This window comes from Bos mutus, chromosome 20 (genome assembly GCF_027580195.1).
Source record: "Bos mutus isolate GX-2022 chromosome 20, NWIPB_WYAK_1.1, whole genome shotgun sequence".
NCBI lineage: Eukaryota > Metazoa > Chordata > Mammalia > Artiodactyla > Bovidae > Bos > Bos mutus.
This window is the reverse complement of record NC_091636.1, coordinates 35,348,546-35,371,913: the sequence shown is the minus strand read 5'-3', so window position 1 is coordinate 35,371,913 and position 23,368 is coordinate 35,348,546. Positions and strand designations below refer to the sequence as shown.

The 23,368-nt window shown below is 43.8% G+C and overlaps 1 protein-coding gene across 2 annotated transcripts in view; it reads left to right on the top strand.

The window, feature by feature from the left end:
• Window positions 1-23,368, top strand: part of OSMR (oncostatin M receptor) — a 67,807-nt gene that overhangs the window by 41,114 nt on the left and 3,325 nt on the right. For both annotated transcript variants that reach the window (XM_070357620.1, XM_070357621.1), the window contains exons 5-16: window positions 1,014-1,283; window positions 2,559-2,682; window positions 3,212-3,363; window positions 5,693-5,835; window positions 7,922-8,075; window positions 11,737-11,813; window positions 13,591-13,813; window positions 16,777-16,956; window positions 18,070-18,174; window positions 19,837-20,013; window positions 20,635-20,802; window positions 22,337-22,418. In XM_070357620.1, coding sequence (XP_070213721.1) covers window positions 1,014-1,283; window positions 2,559-2,682; window positions 3,212-3,363; window positions 5,693-5,835; window positions 7,922-8,075; window positions 11,737-11,813; window positions 13,591-13,813; window positions 16,777-16,956; window positions 18,070-18,174; window positions 19,837-20,013; window positions 20,635-20,802; window positions 22,337-22,418 — 1,855 coding nt within the window. The remainder of the gene's footprint in view (window positions 1-1,013; window positions 1,284-2,558; window positions 2,683-3,211; window positions 3,364-5,692; window positions 5,836-7,921; window positions 8,076-11,736; window positions 11,814-13,590; window positions 13,814-16,776; window positions 16,957-18,069; window positions 18,175-19,836; window positions 20,014-20,634; window positions 20,803-22,336; window positions 22,419-23,368) is intronic.

The window sequence follows — 23,368 nt, the reverse complement described above, 5'->3', positions numbered from 1 at the left end:
TCTAATTCTGTGAAAGATGCCATTGGTAATTTGATAGGGATTGAATTGGATCTGTAGATTGCCTTGGGTAGTGTGGTCATTTTGACAATATTGATTCTTCCAATCTAAGAACAGGGTGTATCTTTTCATCTGCTCCTGTCTTCTTTGATTTCTTTCAGGGATGATTATTCCTAATCCCCAAAGCACTGGCTCTCAACTAGTTGCACATAGAATCACCTGGGGACCTTAAAACAAAATCCTACCCCTCAGGCCACTCCACTTGGGTGACCTCAGTGATGGCAATGTTAGAGCTCTGGTGGGCCAGAAGCCAAACTGAAGGGCATGAAGTGATCAGGGGGTGATGACAGCTTAGTGATAGGCAGAGGCAGCTCCTTGGGGAGTGGATGAGCAAGTGGAGAGGAGGCAGGAGGCAGGCATGGAAGATGATGAGTGGGATATACAGAAGGAAGACAGAAGTGAAAGGAGATACTTGGGTGACTGGCATCTGAGAAGCTGGAAGAGGAGTGATTTACAGGGCGTTTTAGAGATTATGAGGGACACGTGGCTTGGATGCTGGGCAGAAGCTGGTGGATGTGACTGTGGCTTTACCACTTGCAGGGTGAGCGAACTTGAGCTCAATCCTGCCTGTCCCATTGCTGTGAGGTGGTAAGGATGACAAGAGAGAAAATACATAAGCACTGAACATGGGACCTCCTACATGGCTAGCATCAGTAGAGAGCAGCTACTGCTGTCCTGGAAACCAGCTGATCACCAGCAATAATAGGGTCATCCTCAGGGCCACAGGGCGACAGTCACTGTGCTGGCTCAGCAGTGAAAGAGCAGTGGTGTTCCCGTAACGATAAGAGTGATGGTACACAGGACTTTTTTGCACACTACAAAGTTTATAGATTTTTAGGTTCCTGTTTTTTCTAGGAGGTAGAAAAAGCTAAGGTTATCTGTTGAGAGTGAGACAGGAGGGGACTGGTTTGAATTTGAGCCCAAGTCTCACTGAGCTGTCTTCTCTTATCTTGCAGCCCAGAATTCACTTGGAGATCATCCATTGTACGTTTTCCCTAAAGATAAGCTGGTGGAAGAGGGCTCCAATGTCACCGTTTGTTACATTTCTAGGAACCATCAAGATAACATATCCTGTTATTTGGAAGATGTACTGATATATGGAAGACAACTTGATCAAAATGTATGGGCATTCGAGTTCAAGAACGTTTCTTTCATTAGGAAAACTGGAACCAATTTCTATTGTAAGGGCCAAGGTGATCCAGAGGGCGTCGTTCTTTTGGTCTCAAGTGAGTGGACCCATTCTCTGTGACCCCCTCTTCCCATTTCCTGTGGAAGAGATCAAATCTTCTTTCCCAGAAGAAAGATTTCTACTTGTGGCCTCAGTTGACTTTTGTTTTCCAAGCCTTCTAGGACAGTCTCTGTCAAGGATATTCTGAAGCAATACTTGTCGGATTTCCTGTTGTTTTCTTGAGCTTACTGAAATTTTATTCCTAGAAAATCGAGTGATAAAAAGGAGAAAGTTCAGGTCATGACCTGGACCACTGAGAAAATATCCTGCTTTGTGTGAGCCATGCTGGAATGACCACAGGATGGCAGGGCGGGGAGGAGAGAGGCTACAGGCTGGATGGCCCTAGAGAGGCGGCCCAGGTCACGGTTGGAAGACCCGGTTTGAATCTTCTTCCCGTGCCTGGGTGTGCCGTCTTGGCCAAGTTTCCCCCTCTGTGAGCCGGTCTAGTAATGGTTGTGAGGATCACAGGAACACGGGCAGGGCTGTAGGATCAGTAGCCGCACACACAGGACTTCAGCAGACGAGGCCTTTGCTGCCCTTAACTGGGTGGTGAAGGGGAGGGGAGGCAGCCTTGTACTTTTCTTGTCGATCTGTGCATGCTCCCGCTCCCCGACCTGCCGTGGCCTCCTGTGTTGTCTCGAAGCCTCCGCCCTCCCCCACACAGTGGGGCAGCACGTGCGTCTCCTCCCTCCCCGCTTTCCCTGCCACAGGCCATCTCCAGTCTCCTGGGCGCTTGCTCACCCATACTCCTTGTGTGTCCTCTCAGAACAGCAGTGCCTCGGGGACTTGGAGATGCCACGCGTACGTTCCTTAGAACTCTCAGTCCTCAGCTGCTGAAGTTAGCGGGTTCCCCAGATCTGGCTTCCTGGCCTCCCAAGCACAGCCCAGGCTCTCGAAGCCACAGCATCCAACACGAAACAGCAGGCAACACTGACTCCGTTCATTCATCACTGGGCTCATTCTGTCTGCATGTCGCCAGACTGCTGAGTGCTTGCTGGCCAGCTCTGGGGCTACCTGTGCAGACCTCACACTGTCACCCCCACTGTCCCTGGTGACATCCCAGCAAAGCACCAGGGAAGGAGGGAGAAGGGGCCAAGGTGAGGTACCCGAATGTGACTTTCTGGAGCTGCTGATGCGCTGGCCTCTGTTCAAGTAAACTTTTCAGTGTTCAGAGAAACTCTGTGGCCTCAGATCCCAAAGAGAGCTTTCCATTTCACTTGTGTTTCAACAAAGGGCTTCTGCTCAGTGTTTCTTCTGCTTTTTCTTTGGACAGAAGTGCTTGAAGAGCCCAGGGACTTTTCTTGCGAAACCCAGGACCTGAAGACTTTGACCTGTACTTGGGATCCCGGGAATGACACTGGCTTGATTCAACTGCCTTCCTACACTTTATTTGAATCGTAAGTGAGCTCTGGGTACATTAGTGACAGACTCTCCCTTGTTTGAGGTGCTTGTGACAACATATCAAAAATTTTCAACAAGTATTTTCAGACAACCTTGCCAGGGTCAGGAAGAAATCCTTAAGGGGTCACAAGTATATAATACTTTCTATCCAAATTTTGTGACAGGAAAATGGAGCATAAACATAATAAGACCATTAGTTGTGAATCTTAATGTGAAATAATTCCATATGGTGATCTAGATCTACCTGACTTCTAACTTTTTAAGAGTACCCAAAGTAGTAAACTAAGGAAAGTTTTCACCATCCACGAGGGGAAGTCAGCAATTCATCCTTACATATGTAACCACATAAACCAAGTTTTTTGAAACAGTATTTTCATCGTCAGTGTTTGCTGGTGATGGATCGATGCTGTTCTGTGGAACATAGTTTGAAAGCCACTGAACGTGTCCCCCAGGGGATTCAGGGACACACATCTGTGTTGACAGAAGTGTAAACCCTGAAATTGTTGTGTGTGTGTTTTTTTTAAGATTTTCCGGGAAAAAGACACTTTGTAAACACAGAAACCGGTGTGATTGGCAAGTAACTCAAGACTCACAAGAAATGTATAACTTTACACTCGTGGCTGAAAACTACTTTAGAAAAAGAAGTGTCAGTATTCTTTTTAACCTGATTCATGGAGGTGAGACTTGAGTGTAGCTCACTGTGGTCACTGGCGTAGCTTTGTTTGACACACTGTGTGATCAAGTAAATGTGCTAGAGATCTGTGCCTCGTTCACGTCCTAGGTGGAAGTTTTAGTTTGTAACTGTTGTTCACGCCACGCTTCTCTTCACGGGTGCATGCATGGCCCATGGTCCCTATTATGTATTTTTGTTGATAATGTAATAAATGCCAAGGAGCTTACCTCCAATTCAAACTACAAATCTGACAATAACTTATGTCGTCTCCCATCCCACAGCCCCCTGTCCCGCTCCCTCCACTACGGAAATGACAGATTTATTTTGTGTGTGCTTGTGGATATATTCTCATTTCTTATGAAATCCTGTTTTTATTTTGTTTTAATGCATATCAGAGACATCAAGCTATATGTAATAGTCCTTGTAATTGTTTTTATGTAATATTAAATTGCTAACACTTACTCATATTATTCAGTGGTGGTGTAGTCCATTTATTTTCACTTTTATTAAGTATTTCACTGTGTAAATATACAGTATTTTATTTATGCATCTCCTTTGATGGGTTCTTAGGTTGTCTCTGAAAAGGTTTATGCTCTTGGATACAGTGTTAATAAGAGCATTTTGATATATATATATCCAGTAAACACCTATAATTATTCTGTTGTTGTGTGTTTTTTTTTTTTTTTTTTGAGTGTATACCTATACCTTACCAAATGGCTCAGAGGTTAAAGCATCTGTCCGCAATGCGGGAGACCTGGGTTTGATCCCTGGGTCGGGAAGATCCCCTGGAGAAGGAAATGGCAACCCACTCCAGTACTCTTGCCTGGAGAATCCCATGGACAGAGGAGCCTGGTGGGCTACAGTCCAAGGGGTCACAAAGAGTCGGACACGACTGAGCGACTTCACTTCACTTCACTTCAAGAGTAGAATTGGTGAGGACTCAGAAAATGTAAATGTTCAACTTACGAGATAATGCCAAATTCATCTCCAAGGTGGTTGTGGCAGTGTGTTCTCTCCAAATTGGTATTGTCGCCCTTTTCATTTTTGTCAGCTGAGTGAACGGAAAGTGGCATTTTGTGATGGTTTTGATCTGCACATCTCTGAAGCTGCATATCTCTGTGTTTTGATTACACCCCCTCCTCTTTTATGAAATGTAGAATCTTTAGTCATGCTGCTCATTTTTTCTGGAATGCTTGTCCTTCTTTTACCTTCTTAATTCTACAGATCATTTAGATTTCCGTTTAATTATCACTTCAGTCAGTCAGCTAATTACAGGGTGATGCCAATCCAGCAGGCACTTCGGATCCAGCTGTGAACAGGATTGAGTAATTGCCCCTAACTGGGTATATGTGCTAGTGTGTGCTGGGGGAGAGGGTGGAGAAGGGGGTGTGGAGACACGAAGTAAATGTATAAACAAGTTAAGCACTGCACTCCTGTGAAGCAGATAGAATTGAGGTAGGAGGGTAGAGAATGCCTGGGCTGCTGCTTCAGCTGGGATGGGGGCGCTGAAGGGTGAGAGGCAGGAGACCTCTAGGGCACTTGGAGCAAAAGGAGTGGGTTAGAAAAGCTCTTGGGACGGGAACAGGCTCTGGGTGTTCCAGGGACAGAAAGAACGTCCTGTGTCTCTCCTGTGAGAGAAAGGAGCTTGGAGTGGTGGGCAATGGCCAGGTCACACAGCAGCTCTGGAAGGGGGTAAGATGGAAGGTGTTTTTATTTCAGATATTCAATTGCTATTTTTCAGTTCTAAAATTTCCATTTAATTCTTTTTTAAAAACTAGTTTTTCTCCACTGAGAAGTGTTTTCCTTCATTTCAGGTGCATTTACTTTTACCTCATGGATCTGTTTTAAAGTCTTTAATCGTTGTAGCTTCAAGGGAGTCATCTTGATGCATGAGTTGATATCTGTTGACTGACTTTTCCCTTTGAAATTGGTGGCATTTTCTGTTTTGTGGTTTTGTTTTGTATGTCAAATGATTTTGGATTGTGTTCTTGCCATTGTTAAAGTTACTTTGGTTAGACTCTGGATTCTGTTATATTCTCTTTGATGGGCTGCTTCTCCAAGTTTCAACTCCCCTCTACGTTCTTTTCTGCTTTTGTTTAAGAGTCCTCAGTTTCTTTTTATATTTTTTCAGAGTTTCTAATATCATCAATGAGAGAAAAAGGCTGTAGTTGGCTTACTCTATCTTAGCTGCAAGTCTGGTTTTATTTGTCATTTTCTCAAAAATAAGCAAAAATGCTTATTGGGTAAAACATTGAAAAAATGAAGTGCCTATTTACCGAAGTCTTTTTGGATCTTTGCTTGAGTTTTTTTTATTTTTTAATTTATTTTGGCAGTTCATCCAATGGCTCCCTATAGCTTGTTCCCTAAAAGTGTCAGTGCTACAAATGCCACCGTGACCTGGAAGGTATACTCCATAGGAAGCAGTTCTGCACTTTTGTGTCAGCTTCAACTCCTTGGTGAAGGAAAAGTGATACAAGTAAGAGCTTAACTTTCTATTTACAAAAGTTTCTTTATGTCTGAACAGAGACCAGTGAATATAAAATCTCTTGAAATTTTTATTTCTGTGTGGGTTCAAATGGAAGGGATCATCTGTTTACAAGGTCCAGGAATATTACTCAACCAGTAAAGGGAATGAAAGTGGGTCATTTGTAGATACTTGGATGAACCAGCCTGTCATACAGAGTGAAGCAGTCAGAAATGGGAAAACAATGATCATATATTAATGCATAATGTGGAATCTAGAAAATGGTGCAGACGAACCTATTTCCAAGGCAGAAATACAGATACAGACATAGAGAATGGACATGCGAACATGGGGGTGAGGGGAAGGAGGAGTGGAATGCTTTGGGAGACTGGGATTGACATATATACCCTACCACGTATTAGGTTGGTGCAAAAGTAATCATGGTTTTGCATTGTTGAATTTTACTGTTTGATATTAGAATACATTCTTAAATAAATGTGGTTATGATAGGCATCATTTTAATGTGCACTTCTCCCTTTATGTTTTTTGCTAACGACTTAAGACTTGCAATTTATTTTATATTTATTTTAAACTAGGGAAATGATGTTAGACAAAAGCAAATTCAAGCGATTTTCTTATTAGAGTTCAAAATGGGCCATAAATCAGCAGAGGCAACTTGCAACATCAACACATTTGGCCCAGGAACTGCTAACGAGTCTATAGCACAGTGGTGGTTCAAGAAGTTTTGCAAAGGAGACAAGAGCCTTGAGATGAGGAGTGCAGTGACTGGCCATCGGAAATTGACAATGACCAACTGAGAGGATCATTTTACAACTACAGGAGAAGTTGCCAAAGAGCTCAGTGCTGATCATTCTATGGTAATTCAATATTTGAAGCAATTTGGAAAAGTGAAAAATCTCCATAAGTGGGTGCCTCATTAATTGACCAGAAATCACAAAAATCATCATTTTAAAGTGTTGTCATTTCTTATTCTATGCAAAAACAATTAACCATTTCTTGATCAGATTTTGATGTGTGATGAAAAGTGGATTTTATATGACAACTGGTGATGACCAGCTCAGTGGTTGGACCTAGAAGAAGCTCCAAAACACTTCCCAAAGGCAAATTTGCACCAAAAAAAGGTCATGGTCACTGTTTGATGGTCAGCTGCCTGTCTGATCCACTACAGCTTTCTGAATCCTGGCAAAACCATTACATCTGAGAAGTATGCTCAGCAAATCAATGAGATGCACTAAAAACTGCAATTCCTGGCATTGGTCAACAGAATAGTCCCAGTTCTTCTGCACGGCAATGTCTGAATGCACATTGCACCACCAATGTTTCAAAAGTTGAATGAATTGGGCTGTGAAGCTTTGCCTCATCCACTGTGTTCACCTGACCTTTCGCCAACCAACTACCACTTCTTGAAGCATCTCAACAGTGTTTTGCAGGGAAAACGCTTCCACAACCAGCAGGAGGCAGAAAATGCTTTCCAAGAGTTTGATGAATCCCGAAGCACAGATTTTACACTACGGAATAAACCAACTGATTTCTTATTGGCAAAAATGTGTGGATTGTAATGGTTCCTGTTTTGCTTAATAAATATGTGTTTGAGCCTAGTTATAATGATTTAAAATTCATGGTCCGAAACCACAATTACTTCTTCACCAACCTATATAAAATGACTAGTGAGAAGCTGCTATATAGCACAGGAAGGTCAGCTTGGTGCTCTGTGATAACCAAGAAGGGTGGGACGATATGAGGTGGGAGGGAGGTCCAAGAGGGAGGGGATGTGTGTGTGTGTGTGTGTGTGTGTGTGTGTGTGTAATGTATATGTATAGATGATTCATTTCATTGTACAGCAGAAACTAATACAACATTGTAAAGCAATTCTATTCCAATTAAAAAAAACAAAGGTCCAGGCAATTAATCATAAACCTCTAGAATTTAGAGATATTTTTCCTCAAAGAACTAGTTGTACTCCAGGTCTAGGTGTTCTGTGTGTGATTTGGTTTTATAATAAAGTGTGCTCACTGGTACTTCTGACTTCTTCCTCCCCACCTCATCTTTTTTTTTTTTTTTTTTTTTTTTAATCAAGCAACACAATATCTCCGTCAGGGTGAATGGTGAGTACCTCTTAAGTGAACTGAAGCCGGACACAGAATATATGGCCCGTGTACGCTGTGCTTATGCCGACCACTTCTGGAAATGGAGTGAATTGATTAGCCAGAACTTCACCACAGCTGAAGCTGGTACGTTTGGCTCCCTGACATCCCAAGAATCTAAATGGACTGACAGGAGATGGGTGGGCTTCCCTGAGAACTTCTGCTTGTACCAAAAACTCAGGGGAAAGTGTTACAGCAGAGGCTGAGTACCATCTTTAAAAAAAAAAAGTGAATTCAATGCCTAACGCAGTGTGGGTGGGAAGACATCTGCCTCAGACATTTATTTGCCATCCAAGTTATTTCTACTGAACATTTTCTCTGGGGTTTTTAGTTTTCCAAAATGGTTTCTAAGCTCCTGGTGTTGCTGGATTCCTGTTGGAACTGGGGCTCTGTAAATAAGTATGAACTTTTCATTCAGGCGTGGGGACAAACAGTAGCATTTGTACTGAGGAAAGCACTGATCTCATAGAAAACAGCCTTGGGCTGTGTCTGGAAAGGTAGTATCTGGAAACTTAATCATCATTGTTAAGTCCTTCGTTCCAGCGACAGCAAACTGGGAGCTTTCTCGTGATGCTCTCAGAGGTTGTTTCCTCAATAATGACTAAACAGAGAGTTTTCCTCCCAAATAACTATGTTTTAGACCACAAGTATTGCTCAGGAGATGAGATGGCCCAGCCCTGCATTCATCTCCTTCCAATCCCACATAATAGTCATGCCATCGCCCGGCTAACGCATGAGGCAGCCTGGGCCCGTAGACTGGGGAGACGCGCCAGCTTGCAGTTAATGAGCAGCAGACATAACAACAGTAACCGGAGCACGGAGTGTTTAGTATGTGCCAGACGCCGCTCCAAGGGTTCCCAGTGTTTTCCTCAAATCCTCCCACCGCCGTGCAGCAGGTCCTGTTGGTCTCCTCACTCAGTGGATGAGGCCCGGGAGGCACAGGGAGGATGAGGAGTTTCACAGGCCCCGCCAGCAAGGGACTGAGTCAGGACTGCGGCTGACACCCGGGTCAGTTGACTCCAGAGCTTCCCCCTCACCCAGACTGCAGCCTGCCTCGTGTGTCTCTCAGGGGTGTTATTACAGCCTGGAGAGCTTGTGGACTCAAATCCGGGCTGTTTTGCTGCCTAAGGAAGGATTGTATATATTTGTTTGATTCTATCTTGTTATTCATGTCTGCAGGCTGTGGAGTTTTTTTTTTTTTTTTTTTCTGTTTCAGCCTGGAAGGGACATTTTAAAGCACTCTGACTGAGGGGGTAGCGAGGGCACCAAAATCCACACGTGGGCTGGTCTCCAGAGGTGCTCAGTAGCCTCTTCCCCTCGTCAGCCCCTCCAAGAGTCCAGTCATTTTTTTCTAGTCATATAGACCCCCTAAGAATCCTTGGAGCAGAGAGCCCCATTCCTGATGGTAATGTGGTGTATTCCTCAATTATGGGCTTCCCAGGTGGCTCAGTGGGTAAAGAATCCTCCTGCAGTGCAGACAGGAGATGCATGTTCAGTCCCCAGGTCAGGAAGATCCTCTGGAGAAGGAAATGGCACCCACTCCAGCATTCTTGCCTGGAGAATCCCATGGGCAGTGGAGCTTGGCAGGCTATAGTCTATAGGGTCGCAAAGAGTTGGACACAACTGAAGCAACTGAGCAAAGAAGATTTGCTTTATCCTAATATTTTATACTTTAATATTGCTTTGGGGTTATTTTTTTGCAAGTGTATTCCAAAATTATACCTAAAATTTAGTGGAAAGAAAAAACTTTGCATTTTTTTTTAGCATTTTTGGTAACTAGTTTTAAAATAAACTAGTTTTAACTTTGCAAAAGCAAAGTTAAGCATTTTCAGACTTATGATATTATAATCATTTTAGATGATTTAGATGAATTATACCTAAAATTTAGTGGAAAGAAAAAAACTTTGCATTTTGTTTTTTAGCATTTTTGGTAACTAGTTTTTAAACTAAACTAGTTTTAAACTAGTTTTTAAACTAAACTAGTTTAAAACTTTTTAAACTAAACTAGTTTTAAACTAGTTTTTAAACTAAACTAGTTTTAAACTAGTTTTTAAACTAAACTAGTTTTAAACTAGTTTTTAAACTAAACTAGTTACCAAAAATGCTAAAAAAAAAAAAAATGCAAAGTTTTTTTCTTTCCACTAAGTTTTAGGTATAATTCATCTAAATCATCTAAAATGATTATAATATCATAAGTCTGAAAATGCTTAACTTTGCTTTTGCAAAGTTAAAATCAGTTGAATCTACTGATGATGAACCTACACTTTTTCCACTCTGATAACACTTTGCTCAATGCTGGCAGAGTCGATGTTTATATGTATTATAATTCTACTTAAGCAGAATCACGGTGAGCAGAGATAAATGACCCCATGAGGAGATACTGTAGTGACATAAATATGGAGCACGATCAGCTGTGCTGCTGTTCTCTTTTCGTGCAGGTGGTCACGTACAAACCAGCAGCAGAAGATTCTGCACTGAGCTTGAGGTCTCATATGCTGCTTGAGTTTTTCAATGTGTTTTATACTTAATATTGGCTTCTCTGATGGCTTGTTTAACAAATTGAAATCTGCCTCTTAATAGATTTTTAGAATATATGGTCACCTTTATGTTCTGCTAGAAAGTGTTAGCAACTACAGGAAAAAAAAAGGAGTCTCTTAAATTTCAGAGATTTCCTTGGTGGCTCAGATGGTAAAGAATCCGTCTGTAATACAGGAGACCTGGGTTCAGTCCTTGGGTCAGGAAGATCCTCTGGAGAAGGGAATGGCAACCCACTCTGGTATTCTTGCCTGGAGAATCCCATGGACAGATGAGCCTGGCAGGCTATCATCCATGGGGTTGCAAAGATTTTAAAAATATATGGTCACCTTCATGTTGAATAGAAAGTGTTAGCAACTATATGAAAAAATTTTTCATTTTTTAAAAAATTTCAGTTGTTGGGGACTGTAAACTATATTTTCATAAAGCAGAGAATTAAAATTTTATGTTATGTTGCAAAACAGTTTTCTTCTTGTGCAGAGATATGTTGAATCCAGTCATAAATCACTGGTCTACAGTTTAGTGGCAAGAATGACAAGGAGGCAAGGTCTTCTAGAACAGAGTAGGGTGAGGCGTACGGGGGGAGGTTTGCAGCCGGTGCCCCGAGGGCCCACACACAGGGAGCTGCCCTAGGCTCAGACCAGGAACTGGGGGACAGGCGTGCATGGGGAGGAGGGGGACAAGGAAGGGATCCCAGGCTCTGACCACAGCCAGGGGCCAGCCAGTGTTCAGTCAGGAGAACTGGGCTCCACTTGAGGGTGTCCAACTGCAGCCTCCACCAGAGGGGCAAGCAAGTAGCAATGGTTTGCTGTGCCTAGAAATTCCAGAAATGGGAAATTTGCCCAACTGATCTAGCATTGGACTGATGCAGGATTCTTGCCTAACTAACCCCCTAGCATTGGACTGACGCAGGGTTCCAAAATTCCTTGGTGGCTTCTAGAAGCTCTGAGGCTTGAGTTTCACAAAGGCCCCTGTGTCACTTCCCGTTCTGATGTGGCAGCCCTTTTGTAAAGCACCTACTGTGTGCCTGCCCCTTGTGAGGAGTGAACAGTGTGGTCACAGCCAAGTGTGTAGACATCACAGAGAGTGAAAAACCGAGATGCAGGCCTCAGGTCGGACTGGCCGTGGTCACTTTGCTGACCGAACTACAAGAAGGTTGAAAGTATTCTACATCCATGTTGTGACCCAGGAGTTTTCCTTTGGTTAATTTCAGCTCCATCGGAGGCGCCCGATGTCTGGAGAGATGTGACATTTGTGTCAGGACATCCAACGGTGACCTTGTTCTGGAAGGTAAGAGGCCAGAGGTTTAGAAAGACATTTTTGCTTGTCATTTGCTTTTCACCAAGATTAGATACTGATGTAGTCTTTCGACTGGGAGGGCTTTTCCCAGGAATCCTGTAGAATTTCTGACCTGGTCGGGGAATCCCCACTCCGCATCCATACCCCTAACACTGGACCAGGGCTTCCTTCTTCGGCAGCCTCTTGCCTTGCCCAGGTGGCTGGTTCTGATGGTTAGAACTGCATCTCCTAACTTCCCCGCAGGCCTGCCCCTAACATCTGCAGGGCCCAGGGCATGAGGAGAAGTGGAGAAATATATACCATATTTTAAAGTTACAAATATTTATATTTGAAAGTCATAAGTCAAGCTTAAATATTGTAACAGAAATCAATCTAGTCCTTCTGTGTTGACTAACATGCCTTCATGACAACGTGCAAGGCCTGGTTTGTGTTGAGATGGTGGTAGTGGTGATTTAGTCGCAAAGTCATGGCTGACTCTTTTTGATCCCATGGACTGTAGTTCACCAGGCTCCTCTGTCCATGGGATTTCCCAGGCAAGAATACTGGTTATGCTGTGCTGTGCTTAGTCACTTAGTCGTGTTCAACTTTGCGACCCCATGGACTGTAGCCCACAAGGCTCCTCTGTCCTTGGGGATTCTCCAGGCAAGAATACTGGAATGGGTTGCCATGCCCTCCTCCAGGGGATCTTCCCAACCCAAGGATCAAACCCAGGTCTCCCACATTGCGGGTGGATTCTTTACCATCTGAGCCACCAGGAAAACCCAACTCAGAGCTCTTGAGTTCCTCAGTGTTTAGTGCTAAAGCATGGCCATGCTGGGGGAGCTGGCCCCCAGCCAGAGCCCACCCCACTTTTCCTCCCACCTCCACTCTGGTCCTCCCCATCAGGGGGCTTGTTCACACACATGTCGATGCGCCAGTCTGTACAGGCAGGTTCTCTCCACACTCAGAGCCAACAGCTGCCCCAGCCTGATCTCAGGTCTGGGGGTGCACACATCAGGGGGCACCATCTGGCTGGGGGTTCAGGCCTTGGGAGTGGACTTAGGGTTGTGTGAACAGAGAATTCTCTACCACCTGAAGGATCATCTAAAAGAGGGACCGTGGGCCCTGGGTCTGGGGAAGCACAGCTTGGGGGCAAGGGGGTGACACAGCTGGTGGAGGGAGTGTTCCAGGAGCCCAGCCCCCTCCTGTCTGGGGTTACCCCTGTCTTCCCTGCTCTGTACTCACTGTGGTAGTGGTGGTTTAGTTGCTAAGTCATGTCTGACTCTTACAACCTCATGGACTGCAGCCCGCCAGGCTCCTTTGTCCATGGGATTTCCTAGGAAAGAGTAGTGAAGTGGGTAGCTATTTCCTCCTCCAGGCCATCTTTCCAACCCAGGGATCAAACCTGCATCTCCTGCATTGCAGGCGGAATCTTTACCGACTGAGTCCATACTCACCAAGTGTGTTTTAATCCAGGCTAAATAACCCCCTTCCTCTCAATTCCTTAATTGGTCATGCTTTGGACATGATATGCTCTTAAGCTCACCCCCAAATGATCCTATTCTGTACTCAATTTTAGTTAAAATAGAATGTCTGATTTCAAGTGGGGTTTATTTAGAAGGTTATTTTCTCTCTTAAACTGTTTAAATTTGCTCTGCGCGCGCGCGTGTGTGTGTGTGTGTGTGTGTGAATAAGGCAATCAAAGGAGAGAAAAGATGAGAAAGTAATCGAGCAAACTCTTATTCACAGGGAAGCCCATGTTGAAATGATTGTCAATATTTGTTTTCAGCCTCTATCAAAAGTGCACGCCAATGGGAAGATCCTGTTCTATAATGTAGTTGTAGAAAATCTTGATGAACCGTCCAGTTTAAAGGTCCTCTCTGTCCCTGCTCCGGCCAACAGCACAAAAGTAACCCTCAATCAGAGTTCTTACCAGATCTATGTCACGGCTCACAACAGTGTGGGTCCTTCTCCGGCTTCCACAGTTGCCATTTCTGGACATCCTGGAAATGGTGAGTTTCTTTGATTTTGTTTTTCTTCACTAGGAAAATGTTGATGGTATTATTTGGTAGATATGAATAAATTGGAAAGAGTACTTTGGAGAGACAAAAGATGCAGCTGCCAAACACTGTCTGTCATTGTCTTTGGGTCCAGGCATGTTGGCGGGTTTCTGGGACAGTCCTCCTCGGTGTGGGAAGATTTCAGCCATGGGTCCGGACATTTCCCTTCCGGGGACTCTTCCACTGACTTGGGATCTCAAATTTTATTCAAATAAATGCAACACAAACAGTCCTAACAGAGTTAGAGTTGGTATGAACATGCTTTGTGGCTTATGGAATATGAGTTGCATTTCTTACATGGCAAAATATTTTGTCAATCTTGGCCACAAGGAGAACTAGCATTATCTTTCAAAAAGGGCTTTGCCAAAGCTGTGGAATAAATGATGATAACTGTCTAAACACTTAGCCTGTGGAAGTCCAAACAAGGTGGAAATGACCTGACATGTACAATCAATAATGGTGTTACTTTCCTTCCTGGGAGAGCTATGAAAGGGGGTTGGTTGCACTAACCCCGCCCCCAGTGGTGCACACACTCACACACTGCACACTTGGACAGCACCCCACAGACATCCTAAATTCACTTGTGAACCTTGCAATAATGTCACCCTTCAGTTGCTGCTATAAAAATTGTCAGACCCTGCTTGTGGGGTTATGTCGGGTCGCTTTATACCTGTTATTCAAATTAGGCTTCCATTTAGGTTAAATGGGCTAGATTGGAGGGTGTTATTATTTTGTCTTATGTATTTTGGTTAAGAACCATCCAGTGTGTCAAGTAAGAAAAAGAACTTGGGATCGTGCCACAGAAGAAAAACCAAGGAGTTACTTGACCTAATCTTTGCTTTTGAAGAACTATATCAGAGAAGGAAGTGGATGGTTGTATTCTGTCTTTGTTAGGACAGGAAGGGTGAGCATTTCATTCACCCCTAGGGGAGCTGATAGATAAAGGAAACTCTACCTCCAGGGAGGCTCAGCTCAAACAACTCTGCTAAACACTCTTCTCTTTTGGGGTCATCCTCATCTGTGGGTTCCTACCCTGTCTTCCTTCCTCATGCCCTGCCTTCAGAACCCACTCCATCCTTTTGTGAGGCTCTATCCAGGCTTCCGATATGGTCCAGATTCTTATGTCTCTAGAGTGGATAAAGGCACTGATGTGCTATGAGACAGACCAAGGAGGTTCAGCCAATTCATGCTAAAGTGTGAATGACTGAAAAGATTCCCTTTTTCTTTGCCTTTCCCTTCATTTCTCCAGACATATTTGCAAGGTTAGAGAAGCAGCTTGGGAGAGTTATGCTTTAAGTTTGGGGTGAAATTATAGTCAGTGTGAATAAATGGAAAATGTCAGTTTCAGCATGAAAGAGATTTGTGTCTCTGATGAAGAAAGACAGAAGCTGTGTGGGTAGGATAGACATAGGCCTTCGTGGGAACCCCTGACCTTATACCTGGGGCTGCACATTTGTTTGGGTGCTCCCAGCTGGATGATAATTTGGTGCCCTGGAAGATTTAATAGCACCCATCAACATTCAGCTGTAATTAGAATTGCCAGATAAAAGAAAAGATGCCTCATCAAATATGAACTGCAGAGAAACAAGAAGTACATTTGGAGTATTAAGTCCATCCCATGTCATATCTGCTTGTAGCACACTGGTTGCCTCTCTGAACAGCTGCTTGCAGGCCCAGTCCTTGATCAGAGTCTGCTTTCACTCAAGTGACCACCGGGGCCCACTGCCTTCTGAACAGTGGGAGGCTGTGGAATCCGCCTTGGAAACAGAAGTTCTTATCCTAGACCTAGACTGACCTGCTTGAAATCAGCAGAGCTGTAGTCCATTGAGACCATCACCTTTTTTTGTCCAATTGTCGGATGTTAGGAAGACTATCCCGGAGAAGGCAATGGCACCCCACTCCAGTACTTTTGCCTAGAAAATCCCATGGAAGGAGGAGCCTGGTAGGCTGCAGTCCATGGGGTCGCTAGAGTCAGACATGACTGAGCAACTTCACTTTCACTTTTCACTTTCATGCATTGGAGAAGGAAATGGCAACCCACTCCAGTGTCCTTGCCTGGAGAATCCCAGGGACGGGGAAGCCTGGTGGGCTGCCGTCTGTGGGGTCGCATAGAGTCGGACACGACTGAAGCGACTTAGCAGCAGCAGCAGCAGCAGCAGCAGCAGCAGCAGTAGTAGCAGCAGCAGCAGCAGCAGCAGGAAGACTACCCTGGTGCATAAAATACATTGAGGCAGCATCCTAGGTCATAAGTACTGTCACACCCTTCCATAATCTGACTCTGTATGTATGTGAGTCGTTTTCTCCTTTTTTGCTCTGCGATCACCTCAGTTTCTACCCCTAACATCTTGGAGACAGGAGTTCATTCTGGGGCAGCCAGCATTGTGTGGGGGAATAAGCTGAATTATTCAACAGATAATTTTTGAAAGTAGATCAAGTACCAGACACAGTTCTAGGTCAAAGGTCAACTACTTTTTCAGTAAAAAGGCAGAGCATAAATATTGTAGACATTAATGTAGGCACGACAGTCATCATTTTCCAATCTGTATTTGCTATCCTTTGTTTTTAACAACACTTTAAAAATCTTAGAACTGTTCTTAGTAAAAACAAGCTTTGGAAGCTGGATTTGATCCACCAGCGGTCCTGCCTGCTGATCCCTGTCTTAGGAGCTGATGTTTCTTTGGGTCTCTCAGGACAAGGGACATTTGAGGGGCGGGTGTGAATATTTATTGGGAGTGAGAGGTAGGAAAAACCTGATGAAAACATCCCTCCTGCCCTTATCCTAAGCCCTGTCGCAATTACAGAGGGAAGGCTTGGACCTGCTAGATACACAGCACATTCAACACAGCACATTTAGATACTTTTGCAGAATGTCTGATTAATTAAATCTGAAGCATTGCCCTCTTTGTAACTTATAGAAAATGTTGAAGAAGGAAGAATGAATGGTACAGAGGATGGATTTCCCATGTCTTGGAAACCCCAATCCAGAAATGCCACAGGTTACGTTGTGGAGTGGTGTGACAGTCCCCAGCACCTTCCCTGTGTTCTCCGGTGGAAAAACCTAGGCCCCACTAACACAGACACAGTCATTAGCTCGGGTAAGAACCTTCTGTATTACCATCTCGCTCCGTCCACGTGGTTCAACTAGGGTTTCTGGACCATCTCAGATACTCTGTGCTCACTGATAACTCCAAATCCCGCGTGGGTCTTGGAGTTCAAGTTTTGCAGTTGATGTGGCCTAAGTTTTGACCTTTATATTTACTTTTACAGAGCCATCCAGATGTAAGTTCATATGGTTCATGAATTTGTTCTAAGCCAGCAGTCTCAAATGAATAGCAAAGGACCTTTGTAAGAGTCGTCCTGAGAGCTTTTACAAAAGCAAAGATGTGGATTTGGAAGACATAGGAGTAGAGTTGATGGTAGTCGATTATCAACTCCTTCAGTTTCAGTGCAACTTGTAGAGCTTGGTCTCTTTCCCCGCCACATTGGATTTGTCTTTTCCAGGTTGCAAGTGTAGCAAAGGTTAGTGGCTTGAGCAGTGGGTTAGTGGCGCCATCTGCTGGTCACAAGGTAGAGCTGTGGGAATTGTCGATCCAGACAGTGAGTGATGAAGGAAATGGCAAACCCCTCTTTTGCCTGGGAAATCCCGAGGACAGAGGAGCCTGATGGGCTACAGTCCATGGGGTTGCAAAAGTAGGGTGTGACTTAGCAACTAAACCACCACCACCCCACCACTTGAGGGTGACTGATGAGGCCCAGTGGGGTCATTCGGGTGGCTGGCGGGAATGAGGAGTCTTCCCTTTCTTGAGCAGTGTTAGAGCTGTGGGGTGAGGGGCAAGTGAGTTACTGGAAGCAGATCTTCCAGGCGCTTGCCTCTCATGGGCGGAGAAAGGGCACGTCGCTGGCGGGAGATTTAGAGTCAAAAAAGAGTTTTACATCGTTTTCTGGTTCTGGTTGAATTCTGCACCCAGTTTTATGCACATGGATGAGGGTATTTTGAGAGAGGATGATGTAGAAAACAATTCCCCATTGTCAGATATGCTGGAGGATTTCAAGGCTCAGGGGAAAGAAGGAAGATGGTAGAGATGAAGGGCAGAAACTCCCAGGAGGAAGATTTTCTAAGGGCACCCAGATTCATTTTTCTTTCCTTTTCAGAAATAAAGAGAATGTCATCCTATGTTATTGACAATCTGTTGACTTTTCTTCTCTAGGTGCTTTTAGACCAGGGGTTCGCTACAACTTCAGAATTTATGAAATTTCTACAAAAAGGATGGCCCATTTATTAGAGAAAAAAGCTGGCTATTTGAAGGAACTGGGTAAGTTTAAAGCATTTACTGTGTCCATGGGTAGACTTGTTCAGGACAATTCAGAGACTCTTTGCTTCAGCTTTAAGAAAATTACAGCTCCTTTCCTAATTTTCAGTGTGCTATTTATTCTGGCCATTGGGTTTTTTAAAACATTATTTTTTAATCATAAACATAAAACATTTTCATTAAAGACAATTCATGAAATGTTATGCCAAAGAAGACAAAACTGGCTGATTTTACCAGCCAAGGGCACATATTCAGAGTTAATGTTGTGTGTGTGTGCTTTCTCAGTACAGGCATGCACTTTGATATAAAAATCAGATCTTACTCTATGCAGTTTTGTAAAGTCCTTTTTGACTCATGTCACTAAGTAATATTTAACTTTTCAGTCATTATGACTGCAAACTGCCTCATGGTTTGCATACGGCAAATCACCCATCTTTGGACTTTTAGGATGATTAAAATTTTTTTTTCAATTAAAAACTATAAAATTCACCCTCAATTTTCTTGCAGTCTCTAATATTCAATCTCTCTCTTTTTCTTGGCCAAATCCCCTTATGCCTTATCTGACTCACCATCATTTTAGCTGAATCTTTGTCCATTGCTCTGATAAAGGTTTTTAAGTAAAGTCCTAGAGGTAGAATACTTGAACCAGAAGGTTGAACTTCTTAAATACAGTTATACAGTTTTTAAGACTTTTGGCAGATATACTGTGAAATTGTTGCCCCTCTCAGACATTGTACTTTGATTCCACCAGCAACATGGGCAAGTTTTGATCCTTTCATGTGGTTGCTTATTTAGCTTCTTGGCATCCAGGGTTTCACACCCACTGGGAGCTGGGCGGCTGGGTCATTGGTTACCTTGCATCGATCAGACCAGCTTTTAGTGTTCTCCATTGAGTGGGTGCTGTTCCAGCCAGGCAGGAGGGGTGTTTCTGTGTGTGTTGGCGGGCACAGGCCAGGCATGCACCAGCCTATGTGCTGAAACAGGCTCAGGGCAGCCTCAGAATAAACTCTTCCCACACTTGGACAGGGCCTTCCCAGGTGGTGCTAGTGGTGAAGGCAGGAGACCTAAGAGATGTGGGTTCAATCTCTGAGTCGGGAAGATCCTCTGGAGGAGGGAATGTGGCCCACTCGTCTTCTTACCTGGAGAATCCCATGGACAGAGGAGACTGGTGGGCTGAGGTCCAGAGGGTTGCACAGAGTCAGACATGACTGAAGTGACTTCACACACACACACATACACTTGGACAACTGTGCGTTGCCACTGCCTGGGAACTAAAACTCTTCAAAGCCACCCTGACCTCTTCAAATATAACCCTTCCTCCTCCTCCCTTCCCCCTACTTCAGTTCATTCTCCCAAACACTGTTTAGAATTCAGGCACAGAAAAATGTCTAGGGAAGCCTTTATTTTCTTTTTTGCTGTGTGACCTTGCGCAAGTTATTGAATCTCTCTGGGCATCCATTTCTACTTCTGGGAGAGGCAAGGCTTGAACAAGACGAACCTTGTTCCTTCCCAGCTCTCACGAACAAAGTCAGAGAAACAGATAAGAGTCCTTCACTTGTCATAAGCACCTATAGAGTGGGCTGTGGTTCTACCTTCAATTTACATGAATGCTCTGAGACTGCTTCCAAATTGTGACTCTTACATTATCTCACCTTCCTTTCTTAGCTCCTTCATACAACCCTAAAGTGAATATGAGTAACTTGACCTCCCACTCCTTCACTCTGAGTTGGAAGGATTATCCCACCGAATCGCAAACTGGTTTTATACAAGGGTACTATGTCTACCTGAAATCCAAGACAGGGGAGAAGTGCCACCGGGGATTTGAAAAGACATTTCTTACAGGTGACGCTTTTTGTTTTTTCCAGTCTGTTTTCAGTTTCAAGATACTTGAAATCATTGGAAAGGCTACCAGCCATCTCTGATCGTGTCCAGGCTGATTTCTGTGCTCGCATGCTTTAATGATCGAATAGTGTCCTTAAAGTAGTAGGGTGGACAGGACGATGGGGGCCAGGATTTTAACTTACTTAAAAACAATATGGCCCGGTATTTTTAGAAGCACTTGAAGTACTCCCAGCTCCTTAAGACAACCTACTTACTGCTTAGGAAACTTGCTTGCTAACCTCATTTTCTTTTTTTGATTTTGTTAAAGCTTATCACAATGTATTCTAAGTAGCTCTGGCAAGCTCTTACTCTCTCTCTGGCAGATTTGAGTCCCCCCCGCACCCCACCCCCAATCAGGAATAACCTTTGCTTAGTGGAGTGCTCCTCTTGCTTGCCATCTCCCAAACATCTTAGTGTTCCCAGTGTGATGAAATTATGATTTCATTTTTGATTGGTTTAGAAATGTTGGCAGTGCTGAGTCCACAGAAGTATTATTGCCTGACTGTCTCACAAGATCTTTATTACACTCTTAATCATTTTTTTTTCTTCTTAAAAAAATTTTTTTTTTAAAAAAAAACACAGATAATTCAGTATGTTGCAAATACACAATTGACAACCCGGATCAAAAGACATTTGTTGTGAAAGACCTACAGCCAGAATCTGCCTATGAGTTTTTGGTCACTCCTTATACAAGTGCTGGTGAGGGTCCCCTGGATGACTTCAGAAAGGTCACGACTCCGGATGAATACTGTGAGTTTTTCCAAATCAAAACTCTTCTCTTCGGAGTTCCTGGGGAACTGACAAATGACACACACAGTTGTGGGCTTTGTCTAGATCAGGAATGTTTAAACCTTTCTTTTCTGTCTTTGTCTGTCTCTTTCTTTCTCTAGATGAAACTCATGAAAGAAAAAAAAAAAGTTACACAGAATCCCACAACATACAATAGATAAGAGTGAGGCTAATCTGACTGATCTGTGACCTGGAAACTTTCTCAGTCCCAGAACAGTTTGAAAATCACAGATAGCATATTTTAGTGTTGACTTGGGAAGACCCTTATGAGTTCTGTCTAGAGAGGGGTGGGGGTGTTTTTGTCAGCAGAAATATAAGTACATGTGAATGACTAAAAGCCTTCAAACGCCCTTGTATGATTTGCTTTTATAAAAGAGGATGTTTCACAACCTATCTGCACTGTTCTTTGGTGGATTTGCAAGCAGTGAGAACAGGAAGATAGGCATTTATGAAAATGAAGTACAGGTTGATATATCTGAGAAATAAAAGTAGAACAATTACCTAGGTTATGACTTGGGTAATTTTATCAGACCCTAATTAGAAGGGGTGCATTAGTCAGTTTTCAGTGGGTAATAAAATACTCTGTGGTGCTGGAGAAGACTCCTGAGAGTCCCTTGGACAGCAAGGAGATCAAACCAGCCAGTCCTAAAGGAAATCAATCTTGAATATTCATTGGAAGGACTGATGTTGAAGCTCCAATATTTTAGCTACCTGATGTGAAGAGCCCATTCATTGGAAAAGACCCTGATGCTGGGGAAGATTGAGGGCAGGAGAAGTGGGCAACAGAAGATGAGATGGACATGAGTTTGAGCAAACTCCAGGAGATAGTTAAGGACAGGGAAGCCTGGTGTGCTGCAGTTCATGGGGTCGCAAAGAGTTGGACACGACCTAGTGACTGAACAATGAATAACAAAAATACCTCCAAATCTCAGTGGCATACAGAAACAAATCTGTCTGTTCATGCTCCTGGCTTGGCTGACGCAGGTTGAACCCAGTGGGGCTCCAAGCTTCAGGCACGTTTAGGTCTGTTCCATGGAGTTTGTTAGTTCTCTGAGGCTCAGGTTGAAGGACAGTGGCTCTGAGGGACCAGCTCTGCTCAGAGTGCATCACAGGAACACGAGAGCAAGCCAACTCTAAGCACACTCAACTCAGCTACCAGCGTGACCACTACTCACCTCCCATTGGGCAAACCAAGTCATGGCTGAGCCTCCAAGTCAAGGGGCTGGAGTATACTTCTCATACAGAGAGGGAGTGAAGAATGGGGAGTAATGATCCATGCTGTCAGGAGAGGTAATGAGTTTGAGCCACAAGTATTAAGGGCAGATGGATCCCTGTGTTGGCTGGTTGGCGTCTCACCACCCTGCTCCCCACCAGTCAGACAGCACTCGTAGTGAATCTTGCACAAATAGAGTTTTGAGAAATAACAGACATGTAAAACTTATTTCTTTGAGGGAAAAGCAGTCACTAAAAAATCCCTTTCTTTTCCCTTCTCCAGCCCATATACTGATACACATCATTCTCCCCATGGTTTTCTTCGTTTTTGTCATCATGATCATCTGCTACCTAAAAAGCCAGTGGTAAGTGTGTGGGGAAGGTTTCATCCAAGAAGAGAGTCAAAGAAAAAATCTAGAAAGGAATTTAATAAGATAGAAATCCCACTGGATCATATGAGGCAAAGTGCTGGAAGGGAAAGGACAAAGGAAGATTTGGTTAAAATATGAAAAATTTTGAATAATCTTGTTTATCAACAGATAAGCAATAAGTCAATACATAAGGAAACTATTTGAAAATATTGTAAAACTTGTTTAATAGCAATAGCTAATATTTATATTTCACTTTACCGTGTGCTTGGCAGTGTTTTCAGTGCTTTACATATAACAACTCACTTAATCCTTCCAACACCATCACTACCATAGTGATCTCCATCGAACCAGTGAGGAAATCAAAGCATCAGTTCAGTTCAGTCGCTCAGTCGTGTCCGACTCTTTGTGACCCCATGAATCGCAGCACGCCATGCCTCCCTGTCCATCACCAACTCCCGGAGTTCACTCAGACTCATGTCCATTGAGTCAGTGATGCCATCCAGCCATCTCATCCTCTGTCGTCCCCTTCTCCTCCTGCCCCCAATCCCTCCCAGCATCAGAGTCTTTTCCAATGAGTCAACTCTTCGCATGAGGTGGCCAAAGTACTGGAGTTTCAGCTTTAGCATCAGTCCTTCCAAAGAAATCCCAGGACTGATCTCCTTTAGAATGGACTGGTTGGATCTCCTTGCAGTCCAAGGGACTCTCAAGAGTCTTCTCCAACGCCATAGTTCAAAAGCATCAGTTCTTCGGTGCTCAGCTTTCTTCACAGTCCAACTCTCACATCCATACATGACCACTGGAAAAACCATAGCTTTGACTAGATGGAACTTTGTTGGCAAAGTAATGTCTCTGCTTTTTAATATGCTATCTAGGTTGGTCATAGGAAGGTTAAAAAGCTTGCTTAAGGTTACAGTGATAAGAGTGATAAAGCAAGGATTAATCTG